Source organism: Manis pentadactyla, chromosome 6 (genome assembly GCF_030020395.1).
Source record: "Manis pentadactyla isolate mManPen7 chromosome 6, mManPen7.hap1, whole genome shotgun sequence".
Lineage (NCBI taxonomy): Eukaryota > Metazoa > Chordata > Mammalia > Pholidota > Manidae > Manis > Manis pentadactyla.
The window spans coordinates 33830457-33857903 of record NC_080024.1 but is presented as its reverse complement, the minus strand read 5'-3'; the positions used below and the strand labels follow the sequence as shown (position 1 = coordinate 33857903).

Sequence of the window (27447 nt, the reverse complement as noted above, 5' to 3'; positions counted from 1 at the left end):
TTGTATGTTTGTTTCTATATGTCATTATGATTTTTGAAGACTTTATTTTATGTGTCCTCTGTGTGAGAGACTGTTTTAGGTAGACATTTTTAATGGAGGTTGCCAGGTCTTTTTCTTTTTTTTCAGACCATTAGAAATGTGATCAATATAACTTTATATGTTTTATTAAAATATAACGTTTTATTTCCTGTTCTTTATCCTTGGAATTAACTCTCCATTTAGAAGTATATCTTATGCTTTTTAAACTTTAAAAAACAGGACCAAGTAACTTTCTTAGTGAATAAGAGTAGTAAAAATATGACATTCTTGCCACAGTCCATCATCATAGACTTTAAGATAATGTCTTGATCGTTTTTTTAAAATTTTTTTTATCATTAATCTACAATTACATGAAGAACATTATGTTTACTAGGGTCCCCCCTTCACCAAGTCTGCCCCACAAACCCATTACAGTCACTGTCCATCAGCGTAGTAAGATGTTGTAGAATCACTACTTGTCTTCTCTGTGTTTCACATCCCTCCCTTTCCCCCCCACCGACATTATACATGCTAATCGTAATACCCCCTTTCTTCTTACCTGCCTTGATCCTTTTTTTAATAGGTGTCCTTCAAGATACACAAACCATTTTATATAGAGAATTTAAAATTGAAAGTTAATACACAGGTGAGAGAATTCTATACAAATATGCACACTAGTTTTTTATTTCTAGAATTGTGTTTTATTTTATTGAAGTATCATTGATAACAATCTTATACTGGTTTTGAATATACAACACAGTGGTTCAACAGTTACCAATATTACTAAATCCTAACCCCAACAATTGTGGCTACTATCTGTCAACATAAGAAGATGTTACAGACTCATTAACTATATTCTCCATGCTGTACTGCAACCCCCATGACCCACTTATGATTGGGAATTTTTGTTAATTTCTATAATTTTAAATTTGCTTCTGTTTTTGCTAGTTGATTGTTAACTATAGTGATGGTCTGTTAGGCCTTTAGTTTTGATATGTTAGTTGAATATAGCAAAGTGTGTTTTAAGGATACCAATTCTTAATCCTACTATCCTTCTAGACCTTTTACACATACAGACACTCACACTCACACACACATAAATTTCCAAAAAAGGGATTATATTTTGCTAGTTTTTAATATGATCTTTTCTATTTAAAAATATATTGTGGTTGTTTTTCCCATTCTGCAAATAAAATCTATAACTTTTTCATGGCTGCATAGTATTTTATTCTTGGATACACTATGATTTTGAAAACCTGAATGTTTATCAGTAGAGATTTGATTAGTTCTAATTTTTACTATTATAAATGATGCTCCAATAAGTACATTTTTACATATTTATATTTCCTTAGTATGAAAATGTGGAAGGGAATTTGGGTGCTTAAGAGTATTCACATTTAACATTTTTATGTAAAACACCAAGTTGCTCTCCAGGGAAGATGTGGCAAATTATGCAGATAAATGATGTTTTTACGAAATCCTAAAATTTATACTTCTTGTAAGAGTAGCTACTGAGAATGACCACTGATTGCAACGTAGGAGGAAAAACTGAGTCATCCAAAGCCTCCAATGAAATTCTTTTTCTTTCTTTTTATCCTTCCCTCCTATTGAAGCATAGTTGATAATACCGTATTATATTGTTTCCAAGTATACAGCACAGTGATTCAATAGCTAGACACATTAAATCCTTACCCCAACTAGTGCAGTTATTATCCGTCAGCAAAGAAAGATGTTGCAGAACCGTTGGCTATATTCTCCATGCTGTACTACCATCCCCATGACCAATTTAGAGAGATTTTTGTGCCCCTTTATCCCTTTCACCTTCCCCACCCATTCAATCCAACCCCTCCCAAATGGTGACTACCAGTCCTTTGTCAGTGTCTATGAGTCTAATGCTGTTTTGTTCATTTTGTTTTGTTTTGTTTTTTTATTTCAGATAGCATAATACCCTTACGTCCATCCACGTTATCGCAATGGCAGGATTACTGTGAAATTCTTACATATTTATTTGTTTATAGGTTTATGACTTTTTCTTTCAGTCACTAGAATATAAGCACCCTGAAGGTAGGGGCACTATTATGTTATATGTGTATACTGTATCTTATTCCCTCCCACCATATCTCTAGATTTAGATTGGTGCCAGGTATATAACTGATACTTAATAAATATATGACTGATTGTTATGCTGCCCCCAGGATATATAAACCTTGGGGAGGCTTGGGCCTGGCTTATCTGCTTTTCTGTGGTTTACTGCTGCTGTGAATTAGGGAAGAACAATGAATCTAACTGCTGTTTGGGAGAGGTTGGATTACATGACACATTTTTCAGCCCAGAATTGTTGAGTGTGTATGTTGTTTGTATTTTAATCATCTTTTGGTTGCTTTTCTCTTTAGTCATCTAAAGAGTTAACATAGCAGGCTCACCATCCTTAGAAAGGTCTGTTTACAAGACTGGCCCTTAACTGGCACCTGGAAAATTGGATTCGGGAAACATTGCCTCCACTTTGTCACTGATAAGAGTGGTTTACTATGCTAAATTGTTTATACAAACAATATGGTTTATCTTGAGCACCTCTTTTTCTTCAGGTGTTCTGGTATTTTGATATGTGCTAGGCAGAGGATGTCTGCATGACCAGCCTCCCAATAAAAAGTTTGGACAATGAGTCTCTAATGATAGCTTCCTTGGTTAGACAGCATTTCACATGTATTATCACAGTTCGGTGCTAGAGGAATTAAGTGTATCTTTTGTGACTCCATGGGGAGAAGACTCTTGGAAGGATGTACCTACTTTCTTCTGGATATCACCTCATATGGCTTTTCCCTTGGCTGATTTTGGTTTGTATTATTTTGCTGTAATAAATTATAACCATGAGTCCTCTGAGTCCTCCCAGTAAATCACTGAGTTATAGGGTCATTTCAGGTAGTCCTAACATAGCACCAAATTCAGGAGCATCCTAAAGAGGCACCTTATGAAGATTGTAATCTTCTTCCCACTCTCCTCTTTCTGACATTATGGGAATGCCCAGCAGAATGAAAATTTAATCTTTCTGCAATCTGTATAGAAATGTATAAATTAAGGGATAATTATTTTATTTTTGAAAGAATTGGAAAAATAATGAACTTTCTTACTTGATTTATTAAAATTGAATTCAGAAATTTGAGTTTACACCAAATTTTTAGGGACATTTCTTACTCTCTGTCCTTTGTATATTTCACAATAGAATTGTAGTGATACTCTGAAATCCCAATTGTGTTTGTCCTAAAAAATTTGTGTTCTAGGAAAGAGATAGTGTTACTTCAGTTATTCAACTATTTATTCCATTACTGCAAGGTTCCTGGGTTGTTTATTTTAGATAGTTCATTTTGACACTTAGATAAACAGAAGCCAAACACACAAGATACCCAGAATTAGTCCCTGAACTTTATTCCAGGGTAAAGATAAAGCATTTAGACTTCTCCAGTACAGATAAATGTATTACAGCTACTGAAAAATGGGTGTTATGTGACTCTTGGATTGTTTAGACAGACTGCAAAGACCTTAAAAAAAAAAATTCCTGCCAAAAAAGCTAAAGGGAAGATTTACATTCATCCATAGAACCTGCTTTCAAGAGGATTATAGATTAGGCACAAGATTCTGACTCAGTAAAACATCTCTAATTTGTTCACAACATGCATGAAAAATTCCTCTAAACAATGTTGTCCTGTTGTTCAGCTTTATATTGTGTTCCTGCCTTTTAAAAAATGGACCTATTTGAGGCATAAACTACTTGTGTTTAAACTGTACAATTCCATGAATTTTTATAATTTATATACTTGTGAATCACCACGAACCCCATCAATATACAAAATATTTTGATACCCTGTTCCCAAGATTTTTTGTATCCCTTTGTAGTTTGTTTTTCTTTCTGCCTCTAGCACCAGGTAATCAGTGATCTGGTTTATAATCATTTCATAAAGAAAACACAATCACTTTGTATTTTCTAGGATTTCATATAAAGGAAATATATGTTATTTGCTCATGTGTAGTGTCTTTAACTCAGCACAATAATGAGATTCATCCATATTGTTGCATTTGTCAATGGTTTATTCCATGTACTGCTCAGTAGTATTACATGGATATGTTACATTTTGTTGGCCCATTCACCAATTTATGGACACTTGGATTGTTTCTTTTTTGGGCTGTTGTAAATAAAGCTGCTGTTGTATAGTTTTTGCATAGACATAGGTTTCATTTCACTGGTGTTGTGCCCTTCCTTTTTTCATTAAATAAAAAAATTGGTTCTAGTAGTATTGTTTGTCCTTGGCAAAAAATAGGGAGGGAAACACATCGATCCTTGATTTATTTAATAAACATATATTGAATGCCAGGTATAAGGTCATGTGGTAATGACACAGGGGTGAACAAGAACTCAACGCCTACTCTCATTGGGCTTGCAATTTGGTTAATAAGCCAGGTACATTAAAAAGCATGGAGATTGTGTGAAGTATAAAATGCTATGGAGATTACAATAGGAATTGCCCCTTCACTGGTCTGGTGTGATTAGGGAATGATTCTTTAAAGAAGAAATACTAAGATGAATATGAGTTTAGTAAATGAAGCATTCTAGGTAAAGGGAATAGGATTCGTGAAGGCTCTCAGATAAGACAGATAATTGTCCTTTTGCTACTGTCTGGATGAAGTTGAAGGGATTTTCACTGGTAGATCACACAGATCCTTTTACACCATTTTAAGGATTTTGGAAATGAAAATCAGAGAAGTGAATGGTCAGATTGTGGAACTCAGCTTATACTGTGGTCAGGTTTCTTGAATAAGAACTTTTTAGTCTCTTCATTTCTGAAAATTCTACTTGCCATCTATAATTCTGTTGACAAGTTTTAGTAAGGAGTGCTATTAATCATAAATTTTGATGAGGAATGCTACTAGTATGATGAACAGAATGCTGGAGTAGAATGAGACCATTACTCATTTTATTTTCTTATTTCTGATCAAGTAGAATTTAAATATCAAGATATACCAGAATACTAATGTTTTAAACTTTCATTTGTGTCAGAAAAGGCTGTTTTCAGGAAATAAATTTGGTAAGAGTCCTGATATATAAAGATATAATGCTTGGTTATGTCAGATGACCTTTTGTAACGTAGTAACTTAATGTTTCAAGCTCTTTTATAGTACTTGCTCTGAGACTAGGAAAAGGAAGACTTTTTAGAAGGGCAGAGTTGTCATAACAGTGTACAATTGTGCTATGAAGAATAAAAGAAAACTTAAGTATAGTCTCAAACTATTTTTGTTTATATATATTGTCTGGTATATATGTATATATATATATATTTTTTTTACCTATTGAATACTTTTTATTATTGAAATCAAATAAAATATTCAGAAGACTAGGAAGATTTTCAGTGGTATTTTGCAGATGTTAACCTTTAATAGTGGCAGCTCTACTTTGCTTTCCATTTACTGACACTCCTTATCAGAAACCTTTTGGGTGCTATCTCAATTCCAGTTTGAACTGTGAGCATGTACATCTGTTTTGGTTTGTTGTATATGTAATATGTCTGGAGGGATGTTTTTCCAAGTCTAGTTCTCTATCCAGATGTTAATGAATTACTGTTTTCATGGTTTTGCTTTTTGTGTCCTCATCATGTTTCCAGATACATAATCTTTAGAGAAGCAGGAGTAAAAGTCAAAGGTCCTAACGTATTCTTCTCAGCCACCTTTATTGTTCTCAAAACCCCTTGAGGTAGTTCTGTGGGGAAGCTGGGGTTGGAACTTTCTACTCATTCCCTTATTTTTCTTTTTTTAAAAAAATTTTTATTAAGGTATGATTGATATACACTCTTATGAAGGTTTCACATGAAAAAACAATGTGGTTACTACATTTGCCTGGTATATTTTTATAAACTACTAGAGCTACACTATCTAGTATGTGTCTAGCCACACGTTATTATATTAACTAGTTTGAGCTGCCATTACAAAATCCCAGCATAGTCCAAGTTCAAGGTGCTGTCTCATGCAGTTTCCCAGTAAGGGCTCTCTTCTGGTTTTGCAGACAGCCACCTTCTAGTTATATTCTTTCATGGTGGAGGGTGGGAGTGGGAGAGAGGAAGCAAGCTGTCTGGTTTTTCTTCTTAAAGGGACACTAATTTCATCATGGGGGTGCCACCCTTATGACCTCACCTAAACCTAATTACCTCCCAAAGGCCCCATTTCCAAATACCATCACATTGGAGATTAGGGCTTCATCATCTGAATTTTGAGGGAACCTAATTCAGTCTACAGCAGTGTGGATAAAGTGAAGGTTCCTATGGCCAGGATTCTCACCTGGCCCTGGTTGGCTAGCTCACTTGCACAGGTGTAGGCAGTACATCGTTACTGATTATATAAAGAGCCCTGCTCTGGGTGACACAGTGATGCGGCTGCAAGGATGCGGGAGAGCTGAGACTAGGACAGAGACTGAGACGGCTGCAGGGTTAAAGAGGCCCAGAGGCAGAAACCAGCTTGCTGCATGCAGACTGTCCCTAAGTGGACAGGATTTTAGTGATTGACATGCCACTGTGGGAATAAAGTTGGGTATAACCCTTTCACCCCAAGAACGTTCAACTGTCATTTCTTTGGTCACACTGAATTCATAGTGAACTTGTCTGGGGCTCAAACCCATTGGCAAGACAAGCAGTGGCTACAAAAATAAAGGAATTCAGTTCCTCAGTCACATTAGCCATATTTCAAGTGCTTAAGAGCCATAGATAGCTAGTTAGTGTCTACTGTATTGGATAGTACAGATTATAGAATATTTCCATCATCACAGAAAATTATATTGGATACTACTGATGGTAGTGCTTGGAGGCCTTTAAAGATCATTATGGGTCATATGAAAGAGGTTAGTCCTGTTTTGTGTAAGAGGCACATGTGGCCAATTCTGTGTAATGATAACTTTTGCTGAAAGCATTCATTTGCCACACCTGTAAAATTGATTTTTAAAAATTTGAGTGCTTACTAAATTATGTTTTCTACTTTTATCTTGCATCTACCTACCACTTCAGCATTTTATTTAAAATAATAATAATAATAATAATAATAAGGGAGAAATGTGGGATTCACATATAAATTAAGTATAAAAATCAAACGAATAATCATATCTGACTTGACTGTTTATAGTTCATGATGCGTGATCAAAACTGAAAGTTTCTGTGATATGACTGCCCTTGCACTGTTCACCATGTAAGAACTTACTCACTATGTAAGACCTTGTTCACCATGTAAGAACTTGTTCGTTATGCTTCAGAAGATTGGAGACTGTTGAGAATTAGGCTTGGGGTTGATTAATGATTGTGCATTGAGTCCCCTATACATAATTTTATTGTTGTTAACAACCATTTGATCAATAAATATGAGAGATATCCTCTCAAAAAAAATTTTTTTTGAGTGTTTAATGCTCTTGTTTTCTGTCTGTTAATGCCCTATTAGATTTGGCCTCTGCTCTATCAGACTTTCCTCTTTATTGTTTCTAACAGATGTTTAAAATAGATGACAATCAAGTAATCATTTCTTTCATAGCCACATTTTCTTTATTTTTAAAAAATTGCCTTTGTTTTTATTTGTAAGAATTTTTTGCATTTTTTAAATCAATTTTCTTATTTATTTTGTTTGTCAGTATGTATCTGCCTCTAAGTAAATTGTTGCTTATAACTACAATTCTCATGTCTGCCAAGTCTCCCCAGTGTATAAATTGTTTATCACAGGTTCTAAAAAGCTTTTGTAAAGTTAAGTTGAAAAAGTAGTTCTCTAAAATTGTGTATAATTTCTGGAGTTTTACATTTATAGACCTTGCTTACATGCTGTATCTTGAGGATAGAAGAAGTGAGGCTGTTCTCAGAATGTTGGACTGAGACAGTAAAATATCCTGCTGTCACTTACAAGGTTGTTTTCATACTGTCTCTGCTTTTTTTCTTCAAGCATTCTCCTTTGATTAAGTGAACTCTATTCCTTTGCTTTCCTAAAGTTCTAGTTGTTTGGATATTTGTTCATCAAAATTTTTGTCAGCTATAGCTAGTCACTTTCAGAATTCTCACTTCTTTTACCCACTTGTAGTTATTTGGTAAACATAACTTATCAGTACAGCTCTACTTAGTTCTGTTGAATAAAAATAGTAAAAAAGACAAATCACGTAAAATGGAACATTATTTGGAATTCTTGGAGGTTGACTCTATATCTGAAAATTATGTAAAATTAAACAAAAAAACCTGACAAAGTTTAAGTTGTTTGGCACTTGGCATTAGAATACCAATGCTGTTAAGAAAAAGAAAACCATGAGAATACTTTTAAGTAGGGAAGAATACCCTTGTACCTACACATTAAAGGATATAACTAAATTCAGTAAATTTTGATGAATCTCAAAAGCATAATGAACATAGAAAAGCATAATATATAAATTTTAAAAAGCAGGTTTTCAAGATCCTATATTTTTCCTTCTATGCAAATTTTAAAAACACCCTCAAACAATGTCAAATGTTGTGTTAATGGATACATGCATATATATATATATATATATATATATATATATATATCAAAGATAGAAAAAAGTTAGATTTAAGGATTAAACAAATTTCATAAGTGTTGTTTTTTCTCAGGCAATACGGTCAGAGAAGGGTGCAGTTTTCAAGTGGAAATGTAATATTTAGAGTAGATTCAAAGCTAATATGGCAAAGAATTAACATTTGTTAAATTTGGATGGTAGGTACTTTAGTATATGTTATACTTATGTGTGCTTTGAAATTTTTTGTAATAAAAAAAAGAAATCAATAGGAAAAGTAAAATAACTGTTAAAGGAAGAACAGACATGGTACTACAGAATTGAAGTGGCCTGGAAGAATATTTCAAAAATCCCTCACAGAAGCAGAGAAAAGATGAAACAGAACATCCTGATTTTGGAGAAATTATATTTGGATCCATAATATAATTGTCATTTCCATAACAGAGACAAGAAAAAGGAATGAAAACAGTTATTAAAGCATAAGTTAGTATTATTTTCCTTATCTGAAAAAAGACCAAACCCTTTATACTGAAAGGAGTCAGAGTATATATAAATATATAATAAAAAGAGAATAATACTTAGACACATGCTAAATAAATTGGTTCAGTTAAGAAGAAAAAAGAAGAAAAATAAATTTATAAGCATTTAAATAGTCCACCCGTCCTGGGTTGATATAAAGGAACTGAAATGAAGCTTCATCTCTGAAAATCTAATGTTCATTATAAGCTGTGTTAACAGTTTTGACCAAAAAAACAAAAAAATTATAATTCTAGGGTAAAAGGGAAGCAAGAAAATAAGAGTTTTTAACTGGAAGTGGATTTCATTTGAGAATAAGAGTTGATGGCCTAATGGTAAAAAATAATTTTTAAAAATCACTTTCGTTTTATATTCTCTCAGTCCTTTGGCAAACGTATTCACATAGCTTGGATTAATTATGTGTATTTTTCCTATTTTCTTAAAGGTCAGGAATCATACCATAAATCTCCTCCACACCTCCATAGTGTAGGGTGAGGTGGCATTTTGGTTATGGTTCTTTTACCTGCAAAGATTATTGCAGAATATTTAGCATGCCTGGCCACTGGAGTTAGACCCAGTGAAAACCCCTCAGCCATTTTAACCACATAAACAAAACAAACATAGCACTTCCATACATTTCCAAATTGACCCTCCCTGACAGGCTGTCCTGCCTAAATTAGGAGCCACTATTTACCCATTCATGTGTAGTCTGAGTGTTAACTATCTCATACCAATGAAAATACAAAGTGTGGCTGTCTAAATCATTTAAAAAACACAATTATATAGTAATTCCTTCTTTCACCCAGTTTTTCATCATGGCACTCTATTTCCTCTGCCCTCCCCCATTCATTTTTTACAAAGAGACTATTTTTTACAATAGTTATGTTCATAACAAAATTGAGTTCCCATCTGTCCCCCTGCCCCAGACTCTTCCACTATCAAATCAAATTGAGTACGTTTCCCTCTATCCATAGTTTGCTGAAAGTTTTTATCATGAATGGTTGTTGGATTTTGTTGAGTGGTTTTTCTGCATCTATTGGTATGATCATGTGATTTTCTTCCTTAGCCTGTTGATGTGATAGATTGATTCTTGAAAGTTGAACCAGCTTTGTATACCTGGAATACATCTCCCCAAACTTTTTTTTTTTTTTTTTCCAAATGTTCTACTATAGACAGGCCTTGTGATACTTGAGTCTTAGCAGTTTCATGTTCAAAACTCCTTCTAGGGATTCTATTTTTATGCATTGTTTTAACTTACCCCAATTTTTTCATTTATAAAATGAAGAGATTGAGCTATTAACACTAAAGTTCTTAGTGCACTATTTCTATGGTTCATGTCTAGAATAAGCCATCATTACCAGAAAGACCAGCATTTAAAGTTTTAAAAAATTGTATTATTGTGATGTATTTCAGATGCACAAACACACAGAGACAGATACTGATGACCATGATTTAACAAGTGTTACATTTTGTCATATTTGCACTAGATTTATTTTTAAAAACTAAATGTATTAAAGTTCCACTTCCTAATTTCCTAATTGTATTCCCTTTCTTCCTTCCCAGAACTAATCACTCCTGAAGTTGGTGTGAATTCTTCTTCATATACCTATAGTTTTAATAATGAATGCATCCATAAACAACCTAGAGTATTATTCTTGGTTATTTAACTTCATATAAATATCATACTGCATACTGTTTTTGAAAAACTTTAAAAAATACTGGAGAGTAAGATTAATTAATCCCATTATCACACTAATTGAATTACTATACCAATTGAAATTACATAAATATCCTCCCAATTGTCCTTTAAATTAGGAATTTTTATTTTTTCTTGCACAAATTAAGAATCTGAAGCAAGTGGGGATATCGGGATTCAAATCCTATTTCACCCTACTCTGAAATCCATAATTTATCATGTACCAGGCTACTTAACATTCTTTTTCTTTGACAGTGCCACGATTGAATGACTACTTGCAACCTCTCAGTTATCTATTTACCTTAATTTGGAGCATGATTCTTCAAAGCAGTGAAGAATAATAGTCTCCTTTTTAACATCAGAAAATTGTGTAATGTCCACCTTTCAGAATCTGTTGATTTAGAAAATATGTAATGGTAAAGAAATTTTGGAAGGCTGCCTAAATACTTAGTTAAGAATAATAGTTTCCTGGGTAGGAGAAAGAGAGCATTAAAAAGAAGCAAATGGGAACAAGGGCATGAGTGAAACTTTCTATTGTGTATCTTTACATTTCTCTTTTTTAAACTATGTAAAGCATTACCTAGTCAAAAAAATTTGTAAGAGAAAAAGAAATTAATTGCTGAATTTGCCAATACTTTACCTAAAGTAGCATTTATTACTTAAGATGTCGTCTACTATATTTGCAAAACAACAGTGGCTTTATCTGTGAGCAACATAATCAGTTTACAGATGGTGCTTGGTAAGCAGGTATACCTGCAGACCCTTCGCAAAGACTCTGGGGCATCCGCATGTTTAAAGTCTAACAGGTTGGAAACTGTGGTTCTAGGCCTGTCTAGAGTCATACTCAGTGGTTCTTATTGTTCATTAAAGATGATCTTACATGATTTGTTCAAAAGCAGTGTACTGAAAAACAAACTGTGATCATAATTTTATCAAAATAACAAAATAATTGAAGGATGATTTTTCCAGTTACAATTTTGCATTGCAACCACAAGGCAGTTTTGTAAGCTTCTGTATTTCTTGGGCCATTTTACCTTTTTAATTCTTACATACTTTGCTAGGAATAAATTGATACTTGAAATATTTCTTAACCAAATATCCATCATAACATTACTATCAGATAGGACATGATAATTAAAATTTAAGAAGGAAAAGTGCCCTTTTAAAATTTCAGATCCTTTTTTTATGTTAAATTGGTTTCTAAATTCTTACAAAAATAATGCATTTTTTCATTGTAGAAAACAAATTCAAAAGGACAGAGAAATAAAATGAGTATTCAATTCTATCCACCACCCAGAGATGATCAATGCTTGTACCTTTGGTTTTTGCTAATATAAACAGTTCAAAATATTTAAAAAATGGTTGAAAATAATCAGAGATTCAAAAGAAAAAGAAGTTAAAAACCCTAACTTTTCTAAGGTAACCAAATGCCTAATTGGCATGCAATTTAGAATCAGATAATTATGGTTTTGAATCTTTACCCTGATACTTAAAAGCTGGGTGACATGAGATAACTTCCTTATCCTTTTGCATGACTTAATATCCTTTGTAAAATTGAAATGATAATGCCCATCTCAGAGAAGTATTGAGAATCACCAAGATAACAATTGTAATTTCCATTTAACAGTTAAATGTATATTTTTTCTGTCTCAAGAGAACAAATGTTTGCTATAATTTAAGGAGATTAATTTGTTTTTGAGAAGGGTAAAAATTTTGACCAAACCTACAAGAATCTCTATTTAAAAGTTACATAGATATGTACATTTTTAAATTTTTTATTAAGGTATGATTGATATACACTCTTATGAAGGTATCACATGAAAAAACAATGTGGTTACTACATTTACCCATATTATCAAGTCCCCACCCATACCACAATGCAGTCACTGTCCATCAGTGTAGTAAGATGCCACAGATCCACTATGGGCCTTCTCTGTGCTACACTGTTCTCCCCGTGATCCCCCACACCATGTGTACTAAACATAATACCCCTCAATCCCCTTCTCCCTCCCTCCCCACCCGCCCTCCCACACCCCTCCCCTTTGGTAACCACTAGTTCATTCTTGGAGTCAGTCTCTGAATCTGCTGCCATTTTGTTCCTTCGGTTTTGCTTCATTGTTATACTCCACAAATGAGGGGAATCATTTGGCATTTGTCTTTCTCCGCCTGGCTAATTTCACTGAGCATAATGTCCTCCAGCTCCATCCATGTTGTTGCAAATGGTCGGATTTGTTTCTTTCTTATGGCTGAATAGTATTCCATTGTGTTTATATATGTACCACCTCTTCTTTATCCATTCATCTACTGAGGGACACTTAGGTTGCTTCCATATCTTGGCTATTATAAAAAGTGCTGCGATACTTATCTTCTGTCTGGTTGATCTGTCGTTCAGAGTGAGTGGAGTGTTGAAGTCTCCTAGAATGAATGCATTGCATTCTATTTCCCCTTTTAATTCTGTTAGTATTTGTTTCACATATGTGGGTGCTCCTGTGTTGGGAGCATAGATACTTATAATAGTTAGTTATATCTTCTTGTTGGATTGCCCCCTTTATCATTATGTAATGTTCTTCTTTGTCTTTTGTTACTTTCTTTGTTTTGAAGTCTATTTTGTCTGATACACGTACTGCAACTCCTACTTTTTTCTCTCATGAAATATCTTTTCTCATCCCTTCGCTTTTAGTCTGTGCATGTCTTTGGGTTTAAAGTGAGTCTCTTGTAGGCAGCATATAGATGGGTCTTGTTTTTTTATCCATTCATTGACTCTATGTATTTTGATTGGTGCATTAAGTCCATTTACATTTAGGGTGATTATCAACAGGTATGTACTTATTGCCATTGCAGGCTTTAGATGCGTGGTTACCAAAGGTTCAAGGGTAACTTCCTTACTATCTAACAGTCTAACTTAACTCACTTAATATGCTGTTACAAATGTAATCTAAAGGTTCTTTTCTTTTTCTCCTCCTTTTTCTTCCTCCTTCATTCTTTATATATTAGGTATCATATTCTGTATTCTTTGTCTATCCCTTGATTGACTTTGGGGGTAGTTAATTTAATTTTGCATTTGCTTAGTAATTAGCTGTTCTACTTTCTTTACTGTGGTTTTATTACCTCTGGTGACAGCTTTTAAACCTTAGGAACACTTTCATCTATAGCAGTCCCTCCAAAATACACTGTAGAGATGGTTTGTGGGAGGTAAATTCTCTCAGTTTTTGCTTATCTGGAAATTGTTTAATCCCTCCTTCAAATTTAAATGATAATCTTGCTGAATAAAGTAATCTTGATTCCAGGCCCTTCTGCTTCATTGCATTAAATACATCATGCCACTCCCTTCTGGCCTGTAAGGTTTCTGCTGAGAAGTCTGATGTTAGCCTGATGGGCTTTCCTTTGTATGTGATCTTATTTCTGTCTCTGGCTGCTTTTAACAGTCTGTTCTTATCCTTGATCTTTGCCATTTTAATTACTATATGTCTTGGTGTTGTCTTCCTTGGGTCCCTTGTGTTGGGAGATCTGTGGATCTCCATGGCCTGAGAGACTATCTTACCCAGATTTGGGAAGTTTTCAGCAATTACCTCCTTGAAGATACTTTCCCTTTTTCTCTCTCTTCTTCTTCTGGTATCCCTATAATGTGAATATTGTTCTGTTTGGATTGGTCACACAGTTCTCTCAATATTCTTTCATTCTTAGAGATCCTTTTCTCTCTCTGTGCCTCAGCTTCTTTGTATTCCTCTTCTCTAGTTTCTGTTTCATTTATCGTCTCCTCCACCATATCCAACCTGCTTTTAATACCCTCCATCGTGCTCTTCAACGATTGAATCTCCAAATGGATTTCATTCCCGAGTTCTTGGATATCTTTCTGTACCTCCATTAGCATGTTGATGATTTTTATTTTGAACTCCCTTTCAGGAAGAGTCATAAGGTACATGTCATTTAAATCTTTCTCCGGAGTTATATTACTCTGGACCAGGTTCCTTTGGCATTTCATATTTGTATATGGTGCCCTCTAGCATCCAGAAGCTCTACTCTCTGGGGCTGCTCAGCCCCTGAAGCAATGTTGGGGGTCGCAGGGTAGTGGTATTGATGCCTTGGGGGAGGAAAGAGCTGTTTCCTGCTTCCTGGCTGCTATGCCTGTCTCCACTGCCTGAACCAGTGCGCCAAGCACACAGGTATAGGCTTTTGTCCCAGAGCAGCTGGATATAGGTCCCTGCTTTCCACAAGAGGCTGGAATCTCAGTCTCTCCAGGAATTCTGCTTGTATTAGCTTTCCAACCCCGTAATCATGCAAGTATCATGAAAGCACCATGAAATGTAGGTTTGTGCTCCCAGAGCAGATCTCCGGAGCTAGGTATTCAGCAATCCAGGCCTTCCACTCCCTTCCTGCTCCGTTTCTTTTCTGCCCTCCAGTGAGCTGGGGTGGGGGAAGGATTTGGGTCCTGCCTGACTACAGTTTTGGTACGTTACCCTGTTCCGTGAGGTCTGCTCTTTTCTCCATTTTATGCAGTCTGCTGCCGTCCTCTTTCCTGTTGCTCTCTCAGGATTAGTTGCACCAATTATATTTTCAAATTGTATGCAGTTTTAGGAGGAAGCCTCTGACTCACCTCTCATGCGCCATCTTTAAAACTTACATATATTGAAATGCCAGTGTGGGAGAACTCTTAACTTAGAACTAATTTTGACATTCTAGAGTTATCATTGCCTCTGTCTTTATATATATGTTTAAACCTTGCTTTGCCAACCTTCAGACAAGAATTGATTAAATGTGGTAGACAAATCGTTGTTTCATTATAAACATTCCTTTGATGCTGGCTAGAAAGGCAGATAAGGGAAAATGGTAGTTCTTCTGACACTGGAAATAAAGCAATTGTGGTACATTTTAATGGATGATGAGGACACAATTGATTGAACGTGAACTAGAGAACTGCATTCATGGTGATCTGGTTCTCAACTTTTGACATATCTGTAGAAATTTTTAAGTTTGGGTTAAATGCTTCATGAGTTTGACTTCCTTCATAGCCACTGTCTCAGAAATATATCATTATTGAGCAAGTATTAAATATGAGCCAGCTAGATTTAGGGAATTTATTTCATTTGAGTTGAAAGGAATATGCACACCAAAAAACCCTCTTTGACATAAATAAATGGGTAGATAAACACAATAAGCTCCCAAGCAGAGTCAGGTGTTCCACCCATTAGATTTACTTGGTGGGCATGACTTTTAGAGTAAAATTGGCTTGTGTTAAGAAGAAGAGTGTTTTATAGGAGATTTTTCCATGTGTGCTTCAGTTTTACTTTTGTGATACCTAGGGCTTGTATATAGAATTAAATATTTGTACAACTGCATTTCATTGAGGAAATTGGCATGCTGGATATTTGTGATTATAAGAAATAGGTTGATGTGAGGAAGAGATAAATGGAGTGTGAGAATAATAAGGTATATTGTAGGATGTTTTGTTTTCTTATCAACCACTGATGATTACAAAGTTAAAGGTGTTTTAAAATGTATATAATTCTCTAGCTAGTGAATGAAACAAGCACTCAATATTGATGGTTTGTTCTTATCTCTGTTCATAAATTATGGGAAAACCAAATAAAATTATCCAAAGTATAAAGTAAAGTCTAAATTTTTCTCTTATGAGCTGTTGATAATTAAATTCTTCAATGTGCTAAGAAAATAAGATTTTTTCCAACATTAAGACATTAGACCATTCAGTTATCTTTTAGATGTAAGTTGAGTGGTGTGGCCACAAGAACTCTGACCCTCCTTTTATATAAAGATCACCCCTATCAAGTAACTTTGTCCCTGAATTTTCATCAGAGATTCTATTTGAGATAAAGCACTAAATTTCTCAGAATTAAATTAATAAACTTTTTTTTTTTAGAGCAATCTAAGTTTCACAGCAAAATCGAATGGAAAGTACAGAAAGTCCCTACTATATATCCCCTGTCCCTACACAGGCACAACTGCCCCCACTGTTGACATAACTGCACCATGATGATATATTTGTTAGAACTAATGAACCTACATTAATGTATGATCATCACCCAGAGTCCACAGTGTACTCCTGGGTTTTGTACATTCTATGGACAAAGGTATAATGAGACATATGTACCATTGTAATATACAGAATAGTTTCACTGTTGTAAAATCATCTGTGGTCTGCCCATTCATCCTTTCCTCCTTGTAACACCTGGCAACCACTGATCTTTCTACTGTCTCCATAGTTTTGCCTTTTCCAGAATGTCATATAGTTGGAATCATACAATATGTAGCATTTTCTGGATTGGCTTCTTTGACTTAGTAATGTGCATTCAAGTTTCCTCCATGTCTTTTCATGACTTGGTATGTCATTTCTTATTAGTGCAAATATTCTTAACATGGATAGTTCTATGATTTCCTTACCAATCCATATTCTTTTTATTATCTTTTTTTCTTGTTTGTCTTAATTGCATTAGCTAGGTCTTTCAACATGATGTTGAAAGGGAGTGGCGAGAGTGGACATCCTTGCCTTGTTCCTAGTCTTACTGGGAAAGCTTTGAGTTTTTCATCGTTAACTGTAATATTAGCTGCATTTTTTTTTTTTTGTCGTTATTCTTTTTCAAGTTGAGGAAGTCCTCTATTCCTAGTTTACTCAGAGTTTTTATCATGAACGGTGTTGGATTTTGCCAAAAGCTTTTTCTACATCTATTGATGTGATCATGTGATTAATATGTGATAAATTACATTAATTGATTTTTATATGTTGAACCAGTCACAAATACCTGAGATAAGTCTCACATGGTTGTGGTGTGTAATTCTTTTTGTACATTGTTAAATTTGACTTGCTAATATTGTGTTCAGCATTTTTGTGTCTATGTTCATGAGAGATATGCTGGTCTATAGTTTTCTTGTAATGTCTTGTTTGGTTTTGGCAGTAGGGTAATGCTGGCCTTCAGAATTATAGTTATATATTTAGGAAGTATTTCCTCTGCTTCTGAAAAATATTATAGAGAACTGGTATAATTTCTTCCTTAAATATTGGATAGAATTCATCAGTGAATGTATTTGGACTTGGCACTTTATTTTTGAAAGATTATTAATTATTGATTCAATTTCTTGAATAGATATAGGGCTATTTAGATTGTCTGTTTGTTTTTGTATGAGTTCTAGCAGATTTTGTCTTTCAAGGAATTGATGCATTTCATTTAGGTCATCAAATTTGTGAACACAGTTTTTCATAATATTCCTTAATTATCATTTTAATATCTATGGGATCTTTACTAATGTGCCCTCCTTCATTCCTGATATTAGTAATTTGTATCCTTTTTTTGTTTTAGTCTGCTATAGGCTTATCAATTTTACTGATCTTTTCAAAGAACCACCTTTTTTTTTTTTTACTGCATTGATTTCTTGTTTTCAGTTTTATTTTTATACTTTCTTTCCTTCTGCTTACCTTGGGTTTAATTTAACCTTCTTTTTTAGTTTCCTAAGGCAGAAAAATCCCTTTTTAAAATTCAAATATGTATAGAAGGAGCTAATATATTATTAGTCCATTAATGCATATTCAATAATTATTTGTACCTAATTTTTTTAAAGGTATCATTGATATACAATCTAATGAAGGTTTCACATGAACAACATTGTGGTTACTACATTCACTGATATTATCAAGTCCCCCCCACATACCCCATTGCAGTCACTGTCCATCAGCATAGTAAGATGCCAGAGTCACTACTTGTCTTCTCTGTGCTACACTGCCTTCCTTGTGAGCCACCTTCATTATGTGTGCTAACCATAATACCCCTTAATCCCCTTCTCCCTCCCTCTCCACCCACCCTCCCCACCCCCTTTCTCTTTGGTAACCTCTAGTCTCTTGGAGTCTGTGAGTCTGCTGCTGTTTTGTTTCTTCAGTTTTGCTTTGTTGCTGTACTCCACAAATGAGTGAAATCATTTGGTACTTCTCATTTTCCACCTGGCTTATTTCACTGAGCATAATACCCTCCAGCTCCATCCATGTTGTTGCAAATGGTATGATTTATTTTCTTCTTATGGCTGAATAATACTCTATTGTGTATATGTACTGCATCTTCATTATCCATTCATCTACTGATGGACACTTAGGTTGATTCCATACCTTGGCTATTGTAACTCGTGCTGCAGTAAACATAGGGGTGCATATGTCTTTTTGAATCTGGGATCTTTTCTTCAGTGTACCTAATTATTTTAAAAAATAGTTTTAAATTTATGTAAGTAAATTTACCCTTTCTGGTGTACAAGTGTATGAATTTTGACAAATGCATAGTCATGTAACTGCCACCTCAATCAAGATACAGAACTGTTCCACAGTCCCAAAAATTCCATGTAGTATTGCTTTACCATCAACTCTTCTCTCCGACCCTCACAAAATCTCTGGCAATTGTCAATCTATCCTCTACCCCTGTAGTTTTACCTTTTCAGTGTCATATAATGAATCATATAGAATATAGCTTTTTTAGTCTAACTTCTTTCATTTAGCATAATCTATTTGAAATTCATTCATGTTGTTTCTTACATCATAAAAAGTAATAACTATTGATGGTTTCAACAACTTGGATGAACCTCAAGGAAATTTTACCCAGTGAAAAAAGCCAGTCTCAAAAGAGTATGTATTGCATAATTCAATTTATATAACAATCATGAAATAACATAATTATCAAATGGGAGAACATTTTAGTGGTTGCTGTTGGTTAGGAATGGCGACAGTGGGATGGTGACTATAGTAGGTTAACATGAAGGAGTCTTTGGATAGTACAGTGGAATATTTTGATTGTGATAATATGTGACAGAATTGCATAGGTTTTACACTCAATGTACATAGATGAGTGCATGTATAACTGATGAAATCTGAATAAGCTCTATGGATTGTGCTAATGTCAATTTCTTGGTTTTGATACTGTATAGTGATTGTGTTGGATGTTTACCTTGAGGAGAGAGGCACTGGATTTTCCTCTATATTTCTTTCCTACTACCTATGAATCTGTAATTATTTTAAAATAATCATTTCAAGTGTGAAAATAATTCAAGTACAAATACTTTTGTTTTTGAAATATTTAAGTAAATACATGAATATATTTTCATGAAAATCCAAATAATGTAAGTAAGAGTTTTGGGTCAAAAGAGAAAAACAAATAGTTAATATTTTCAGAGTAGCCATTTTTCCCCTTTGTTTTTTGCTCTCATAAAAGCAAATAAGCAGTATGTTTCAGTATATGCATAATGCTGCTGATTTATGTCTGTATGACAGTTAACTGATGATATATGGTAAAACTATACCATACCTTTATACTGTATTTTCTTGGTAGTATTATGTCATGGAGTAGGAAATGCAAGACAGCTGAGTATTCCAGACATGCCACATCTGTTCCTGGGAATTAAATGCTGCATATGATTAGCAAATACTGATACAAGAAGCATATGTAAATAGAAAATTATTACTTTATTCTCAGTTATTTGGTATATATGTAGGAGAATGTAATATAATATTGCCTCTACACTCACATTATTTTTACAGCCTCAATTATAGAGTGGTAGAAGAACCAGATGATAATTGCCTAGAGTTTATAATCTTTGAATGGGAATATGATGTTGAGTACAATATATGTAGATATGAAAACTGTCCACCCATAACAACTTTGGGGATTAGTACTGTACAAAATTGGTTAAGTAAACCTGATCTTCCTCTGGGAAAAAGTGAAGTCAGCCTCCAGCATTGTGGGGAGTTATGCATGTGAACAGATAAAATATAATGCTGTAGAATGCTACAGCAGATACAATTTAAGAGCTTTGGGAGTGCAGAGCACATCATTCATCAGTCACAGACTTCACTGGAGAGCAGGAAAAATGGCATTCTGATATTCGGAACACTGCGTAAAGGTCAGGAAAGGCCTTGGTATATTGGTATGGTGGGAACCAATAATAGAGGAATGAGATGAATGACAAGAAGTAGATTGAGTCCCAGGGCTGACTTACCCAGTAGGCACAGTAGGTGCAGGGACTAGGACTCATGGTATTTCTGGAGACTCATGAAAATATTTTAATTTCTTTTAAAATCAGAAGGTAAAAATGAACTTTTAGATTGAAGAAAATGTTTTAAAATCTACTATTTATGCATTGTCTCTATAATGAAGTTGTAACATGTAATTTTTAGTATATTTTTGTGGAGGAAGAGGCCCATTAAAACAAAAGTTCTTATGGTCCACAAAAGTGATCATGCAGCCTTGTTGGATATTGAATTTGGACCTTACATGCTAACTGAAGAATTTGGATTTAATTTTGGGAGTATCAGGGAGCCAATAGATTTTAAGCATGATCAGCTCTTTTATGAAGATGCCTCTATCAGCAGTTTGGATGAGCCTATTTCTCATTCAAATGCTGCACATGATTAGCAAATTCAGATACAGGAAGTGGTTTAATTTAGTTTTGTTAAATCAAAAGTGTTTTAGTGCTTATCATAACCAAATATTACCTGTTTAAAATGAGGAGAACAATTTTTTTTAAGACCCATATCTATCACTGTACCTCATTAAGGATATCCCTTAAAAGAGCTAATTGATCATACTTGACTAATCAAAATTTGTCTAGCTGTTGACAGATTTAGAATACCTACATGTAAATGGTCAGGTCTCTGTATGTGATCTGTGACAACATAAATGCTAGGCTGTACTGTTTCTTACTGTATTCTTTGTTTCATTCCTACTTTTCCTACATTTTTATGAAGAATTCAAAACTATATAGAGATATTTCTGAGACTGAGTCCAACAAATAGCATTTAAAAAGCTGTAAATGCTGTTTTACAAAGTGGATTTTTCTTTGTTTTGACCACGGCAGTTGAGTTAGAATCCTTACTAGAATACCTTTATATTGTATGAGAATTTGCTGAATCATAATTTGAAAGAGTTATTATTAAAATAGCAAATCAACATTGACCTACACTAATGCCACTGTCGTAAAATAATTCCTAAAAAGTAGGCTGAAGTTATTTTAAGAAAAAAACTCAGTGAAAACTGAGGGATATTGAAGATACGATTAATTCCCCCCAATTGTACCTATATTGCTTTGATATTCAGTTCAGCTTAGTTGGGGGCAGGAGGAGAAGGAAACACGGGGGAGGTTGAATTCATTGTTCTGTTCTTTAAGGAAGACTTTAGGTTTCAATTACAAAAATAAATTAATAATGGCACTAAAAGTGTACATATATTCAGGCCTTTTGCTACTTTTCAATTATAAAGAATATCCAGGAAGAGCAAAAATTATCATTTTACATCTATTCTGTCACAGGGATATACTTCCAGGTACAGTTAGATCCCTATTCATTAACTCGGTATTCAATACAAATTCTAGTTGAAATGAATAACAGAAGAAGAGGAGGGAAAGAAAATTGGGAGATCTTGGTTGTAGAACATTAGAGATAACTGAATTCATAAATTTATTCTGACCTTTCTAACAAAACAAAAAGAGAAATGGAGTGGGTTGTGTAACTTAAATATCTGGTGGTAGGTGTAGGTAAGGAGTACTTAACCTGAGTCAAGAAATAGGTCGGGACAGGGAAAAGGAATTATGTCTCATCGACATGCTTTTTCAGATCTACATTAGAGTTTTTGTTTGTAGTGTGAATTTCTTAAGTGTGAATCTTTGTGTTGTATATACTTTGTAGAATTATTTTAATCTATAGTAATATGGTAAAGTTTGCAAATTAGGGGATAATCTAAGGAAATGCTAATACATAATCTAGTAAATATAATTAAGCTTGTCATTAAAGAAACTGAATATATGACTCCATGTAGTAAATATATTGTAGAATCATAGTTAGGCTGATGTCCTAGAATTAGCTTTTATAAATAGGTTATACTATATTTATTATTTAGTTGATATTAGTAATAGCTTCTAGAAGACTGCTTGCTCGAAGTGCTTTTAAGTTGTGGAAATAAAGTCACATTTATTTCCATGTAATTTCTGTCTGTGATACTGAACTCACTAATTACCATCTGTCTCCAAATAGACTATATAATAGATGCTTGAGGGTTAGAACTTTCTGTTACCTACTTGTGAATACTGTATTTGCCTTGCCCAGTACTTGGGAGGCGCTTTCTGTTGTCATAAATATGGCAGATCTGTGTGTCTAAATGCATTTGGGCACACACTTGTTGGCTCTTTTATTTCTTCTCCATAGTTTGATCTTCACTTCTGTAGGTTCAAAAACATTATTTTAGTAAATCAATAACGATCAGCTGTTGTTTTTGATAACCTTTACTTCTCTGGTATTCTCAGCAATGTTGGTAAATATTTGTTAGCTAATAAATTATGTGGTAAATGTTCTACTGAAATGCGGTAAATCAGATTATGTATGTGAAGAAGTACTGGCATTGCAAGAACATTTGAGTTATCCCTTCAGGATAAGGCACAGTTGAGCATTTCTTGTCTACTATATAGATATTTTTAATTTTTGTTTTGCTCACTAATAGCCTTAGTTTTTAAAAACAGATTTATTAAGGTATAATTTATATAATTAAGTATAATTTATTCATTTTAAGTGAACAGTTCTTTTTTTTTGATTAATTTACTGAGTTATGCAACCATTACCATAATCAGATTTTAGAACATTTCTATCTCCCCAAAAAGAGCTATGTACCCATTTGTAGTCACTCTCCTCATCCTTAGTTTACCATACCTAATGATGTATGTTTAGTTTTCTACAACTGATTATAGAATAAGATAAAAGTGAGTACATAGAAATATTCAGCTCTCTAGGCTTATTAATTAGTTTTGAAGGTTTGATAACTTAGAGCATGGACATTTTTTTTTTAATGGTGTTTCTTTTTGGACACCAAAATTAGTCAGTGTGAGAATGACTGGTGAGAATACTTTGTGTAAGAGGGGATTGCATCTGGGAAATAAGTTTTCAAGTTCCCTTCTTTTTTAGAGGTTACAAATTAATAGGAAAGAAATAATTGAGTGAATATAAAATTACGAATTTATCCAAGCCTTATTAGGAATTTAATAGGGAAATTTACAATGCCTTTCAAATCAACTTAAAATTTACATAATTTGTACCTTATGTTTTGCAAAGATTATCATAAAATTAAACTTCGTTGTTTTTTAATTTCCTTTATTTTAGCTTCTCAGAATCAAGAACGTCTATGTGCATTTAAAGATCCATATCAACAAGACCTTGGGATAGGTGAGAGTCGAATCTCTCATGAAAATGGAACAATATTATGCTCAAAAGGTAGCACCTGCTACGGCCTTTGGGAGAAATCAAAAGGGGATATAAATCTTGTAAAACAAGGCAAGTAATGGTTTCCTACCTGAAATGACTTTGTGTTTCATACAACTGAAGTTTATCTGAAGAGGACGTGGAGGTATATTAAAATCCTCTCCAAGAAAACAGTAAATTTAAAAGTACATATCCATATATATATTCATCTGTAAGCCTCACATTTATAAAGGGTAATTGGTTTTTTAGCTTACTTTAATATTTAATAACATTTTATTATGATGTTACTAATATATACTTATTTTATAAACTTTAGAAAATAGAAGAGTATAAGAAAAACAAATGTTTACAATTCCCTACTCCTCAAAATTCTTCTATGTTCATTTATTCTCTTCATGTGTGTTATCTGTATACCTTTATGTTTATATTTGTGTGTACTTTTTTCAAAATTTAAGATAATACTGTATGAACAATTTCATACCTAATTTTTCCTGTCTTAAATTATCTTATGAACATTTTCCCCTATCTTTAAATATTCCTTGAAAACATTTTTAACCTCTGCACTTCATTGCAGTATACTTGCACTATTCTATTGTTGGACATTGTATTATTTTCTGGTTTTCACTGTAATACATAAGTTTCAGTGAACATCTTTGAACATAAATTTTTTATTGTATCTGATTATTTCCTTGAAGCAAAGTTACTAGATTATAAAACAAATATTTTAAGGGCTCTTCATAAAAGTTGGTATATGACTTTCTAGAAATGTTATACACATTTACATTTCCCCCAGCAGTGTGCAAGAGTTACTGAATCCTTGTTCAATTGTATATTATGTTTCAAAACTAAAACAATTTAATAGACACACAAAAATGAAATCTTACTGTGCTTTAATAATAATTCATTAGATTAATGATGAAGTTAAACCTCTTATTAGTGACTTTTTTCCCCCATGAAATGCCTTTTTACATTTTGCCATTTTTCTGTTACTTAAAAATGTAGTTTCCTATTGATTTGCAGTAATGATTTATAGATTATGTGTACTCACTCTGACACACTGATTGCAATTATTTCTTAGTTTGTTTTCCTTTTAGTTTTGTTTATTGTATTGACTCCTAACTTGTTTACATTAATACCAATTTGTAGGATGTTGGTCTCACATTGGAGATCCTCAGGAGTGTCACTATGAAGAATGTGTAGTAACTACCACTCCCCCCTCAATTCAGAATGGTACATACCGTTTCTGCTGCTGTAGCACAGACTTGTGTAATGTCAACTTTACTGAGAATTTTCCGCCTCCAGACACAACACCACTCAGTAAGTAAAGAAACTTATTTTTCCTTGTAATGCCGTACTTCAAAGATTTGCAGAATTTAAAAATATATAAAAACATTCAGGTTTGGCAGGAGGGAGAGGGAGAGTCCTAGCATCATAGTACATCTAGCTAACACCTGAAATCCAAGAGGTACACCATGATTTCTAAGGTATGAATCTATTACCAAATAATTCAGAATCAAAATAAGGTACTATCCAACTCTTATGGAGGGGAATTTGCAATATGAAGAAAACCACACATGTGCTTACTCTTTTACCCGGCACTCCCATTTTAGGAATTTATCTTGAATATACACTTATGAAATTATGAAAAATACATATGCATAGAGTTATCCATTGCAGTATTATTTAAAAGTGCAAAATGCTGGGAACTGCTTAAACTTCTAAGAATAGATTAGTTGAAATACACTGTGGTACACACATGTGATGGAGTACTATCTATACAGCTATAAGAAAAAAATAGTAAGATCTCTGTGAATTGATATGGAGTGATTTCTAGAGATAATGTTCAGTGAATAAAAAGCATATAGTATGCTATCTTTTGTGTAAGACAGAAGGCTTATCTTTACAAAAAGAAACAAAGGATAAGGCAGAAAATAAAGGATGAAGGGAATGGAGTGGAAAGGATAAGGAAAGAGTAACAGTCCTCCAAATATAACTTTTTGTATGTAGTTTTGATTTTTGGAATCATGTTACTATTTTACACATGCAAAAGTAAAGTTAAATCAGTGGGATGGGGAGGGAGGGAAAAACCCCATACTGAAAGCAAATTGAAACAAATGAGCCCAGTTGTATTTCACATAAATATCATAATCGTACTTTGAGGAAAAAGAACTAATTTAAGAATTTGTACAAACGTGGTGTTTGTATGTACTCTTTGGGCAAAATGGTGTATAAGAGATGGGAAAATTGCAAGCAAATACTAAACTCTTTTTAAAAGACTTTTTTTTACTAGTGTGGGCAAAGCAATTCTGAAACAGTTGTAGATGCATTGTATTACAGGATTAAGAAAACAAGTATATGTGTTGATGTTCTTGGGAGCCAGTGTTCTTACTGAAGGAATGGAGATGCACAATTATAGATGGGAGAAGACAAGATAATCTTCTGCAAATAGATTATAATTCAGGGTGACAGTATTGATTTATGACTTTAAAAATATGTATATCTATGTGTTACATGGATATATATGTGGTGGTATATATGCACATGCACGTGTCTGTATGTATATACATACATATATATATATATGTATGTATATACATACCTAAATATATTTCTTAGCTCTGTTTGTTGAAAAGGACAAGAAAACAAAAGCACTGCCATAACAATGAGCACACAATGACCAGATTTAGTTTCTAATACCATTCCCCATCAAAGGAACTTGGGCTCCTTGGAAAAATGACTTATTCTAGGACTGGAGCAGGGTAAGTCCAAGATAAGCCTGAAACATCTTGTAATATTAAAAGGTAAGGAATGAAGTATCCCCAGATTGGATGGAGACATCACAAGGACACATGAGCCAGCTTAAAGAAACTCACATTAGCTATATTTGGGATAATTTCTGTGCTAAAAACATACAGTAATAAATTCTAAGCCATTAGAAGAAAAGAAAAGAGTCTACACCAATAGCAGAGAAGATAGAAGAGGGGGCACTTGTTTATAGTAGAATGTCAAGTGTCAACTGGTACAATTGTTTGGGGAGGTTGTACAGTTGTTAGAAAATTATCATTCTGTAGCTATCATGGTAAGGATTAAATCAGGCAAGAATCATCAAAAAATCCTAATTCTAGGGGTAGTAAGCCAGGATATTTGCATTGTTTTAAAGTGTCTCCCATATATTGAAAGGGAATAATTAGTAATTATAAAGTGAGGAAACAATACCTAGACCAGGTGATTAACATCAATGAATAGCAGATGGACAACCAAGGTACCCTGAGAAGGATACAGAATTACTAATAGTACTGTATTTCAGCCATGAGTGAATAATCTGAATATAATCATGAGGGAATGTCAGATAAACAATAAAACAGGAACGTTCTATTACAAAAAAAGGATTTGTATTCTTTGAAATTGTCTATGTCTTAGAAGAAGAAAAGACTGTAGAAAAGATCTAGATTAAAAGAGGCT

At 33.7% G+C, this 27447-nt stretch overlaps 1 protein-coding gene across 2 annotated transcripts in view; it reads left to right on the top strand.

The window, feature by feature from the left end:
• BMPR2 (bone morphogenetic protein receptor type 2) overlaps nucleotides 1–27447 on the top strand; it is a 217323-nt gene that overhangs the window by 91084 nt on the left and 98792 nt on the right. For both annotated transcript variants that reach the window (XM_036928171.2, XM_036928169.2), the window contains exons 2-3: nucleotides 23887–24057; nucleotides 25132–25302. In XM_036928171.2, coding sequence (XP_036784066.1) covers nucleotides 23887–24057; nucleotides 25132–25302 — 342 coding nt within the window. The remainder of the gene's footprint in view (nucleotides 1–23886; nucleotides 24058–25131; nucleotides 25303–27447) is intronic.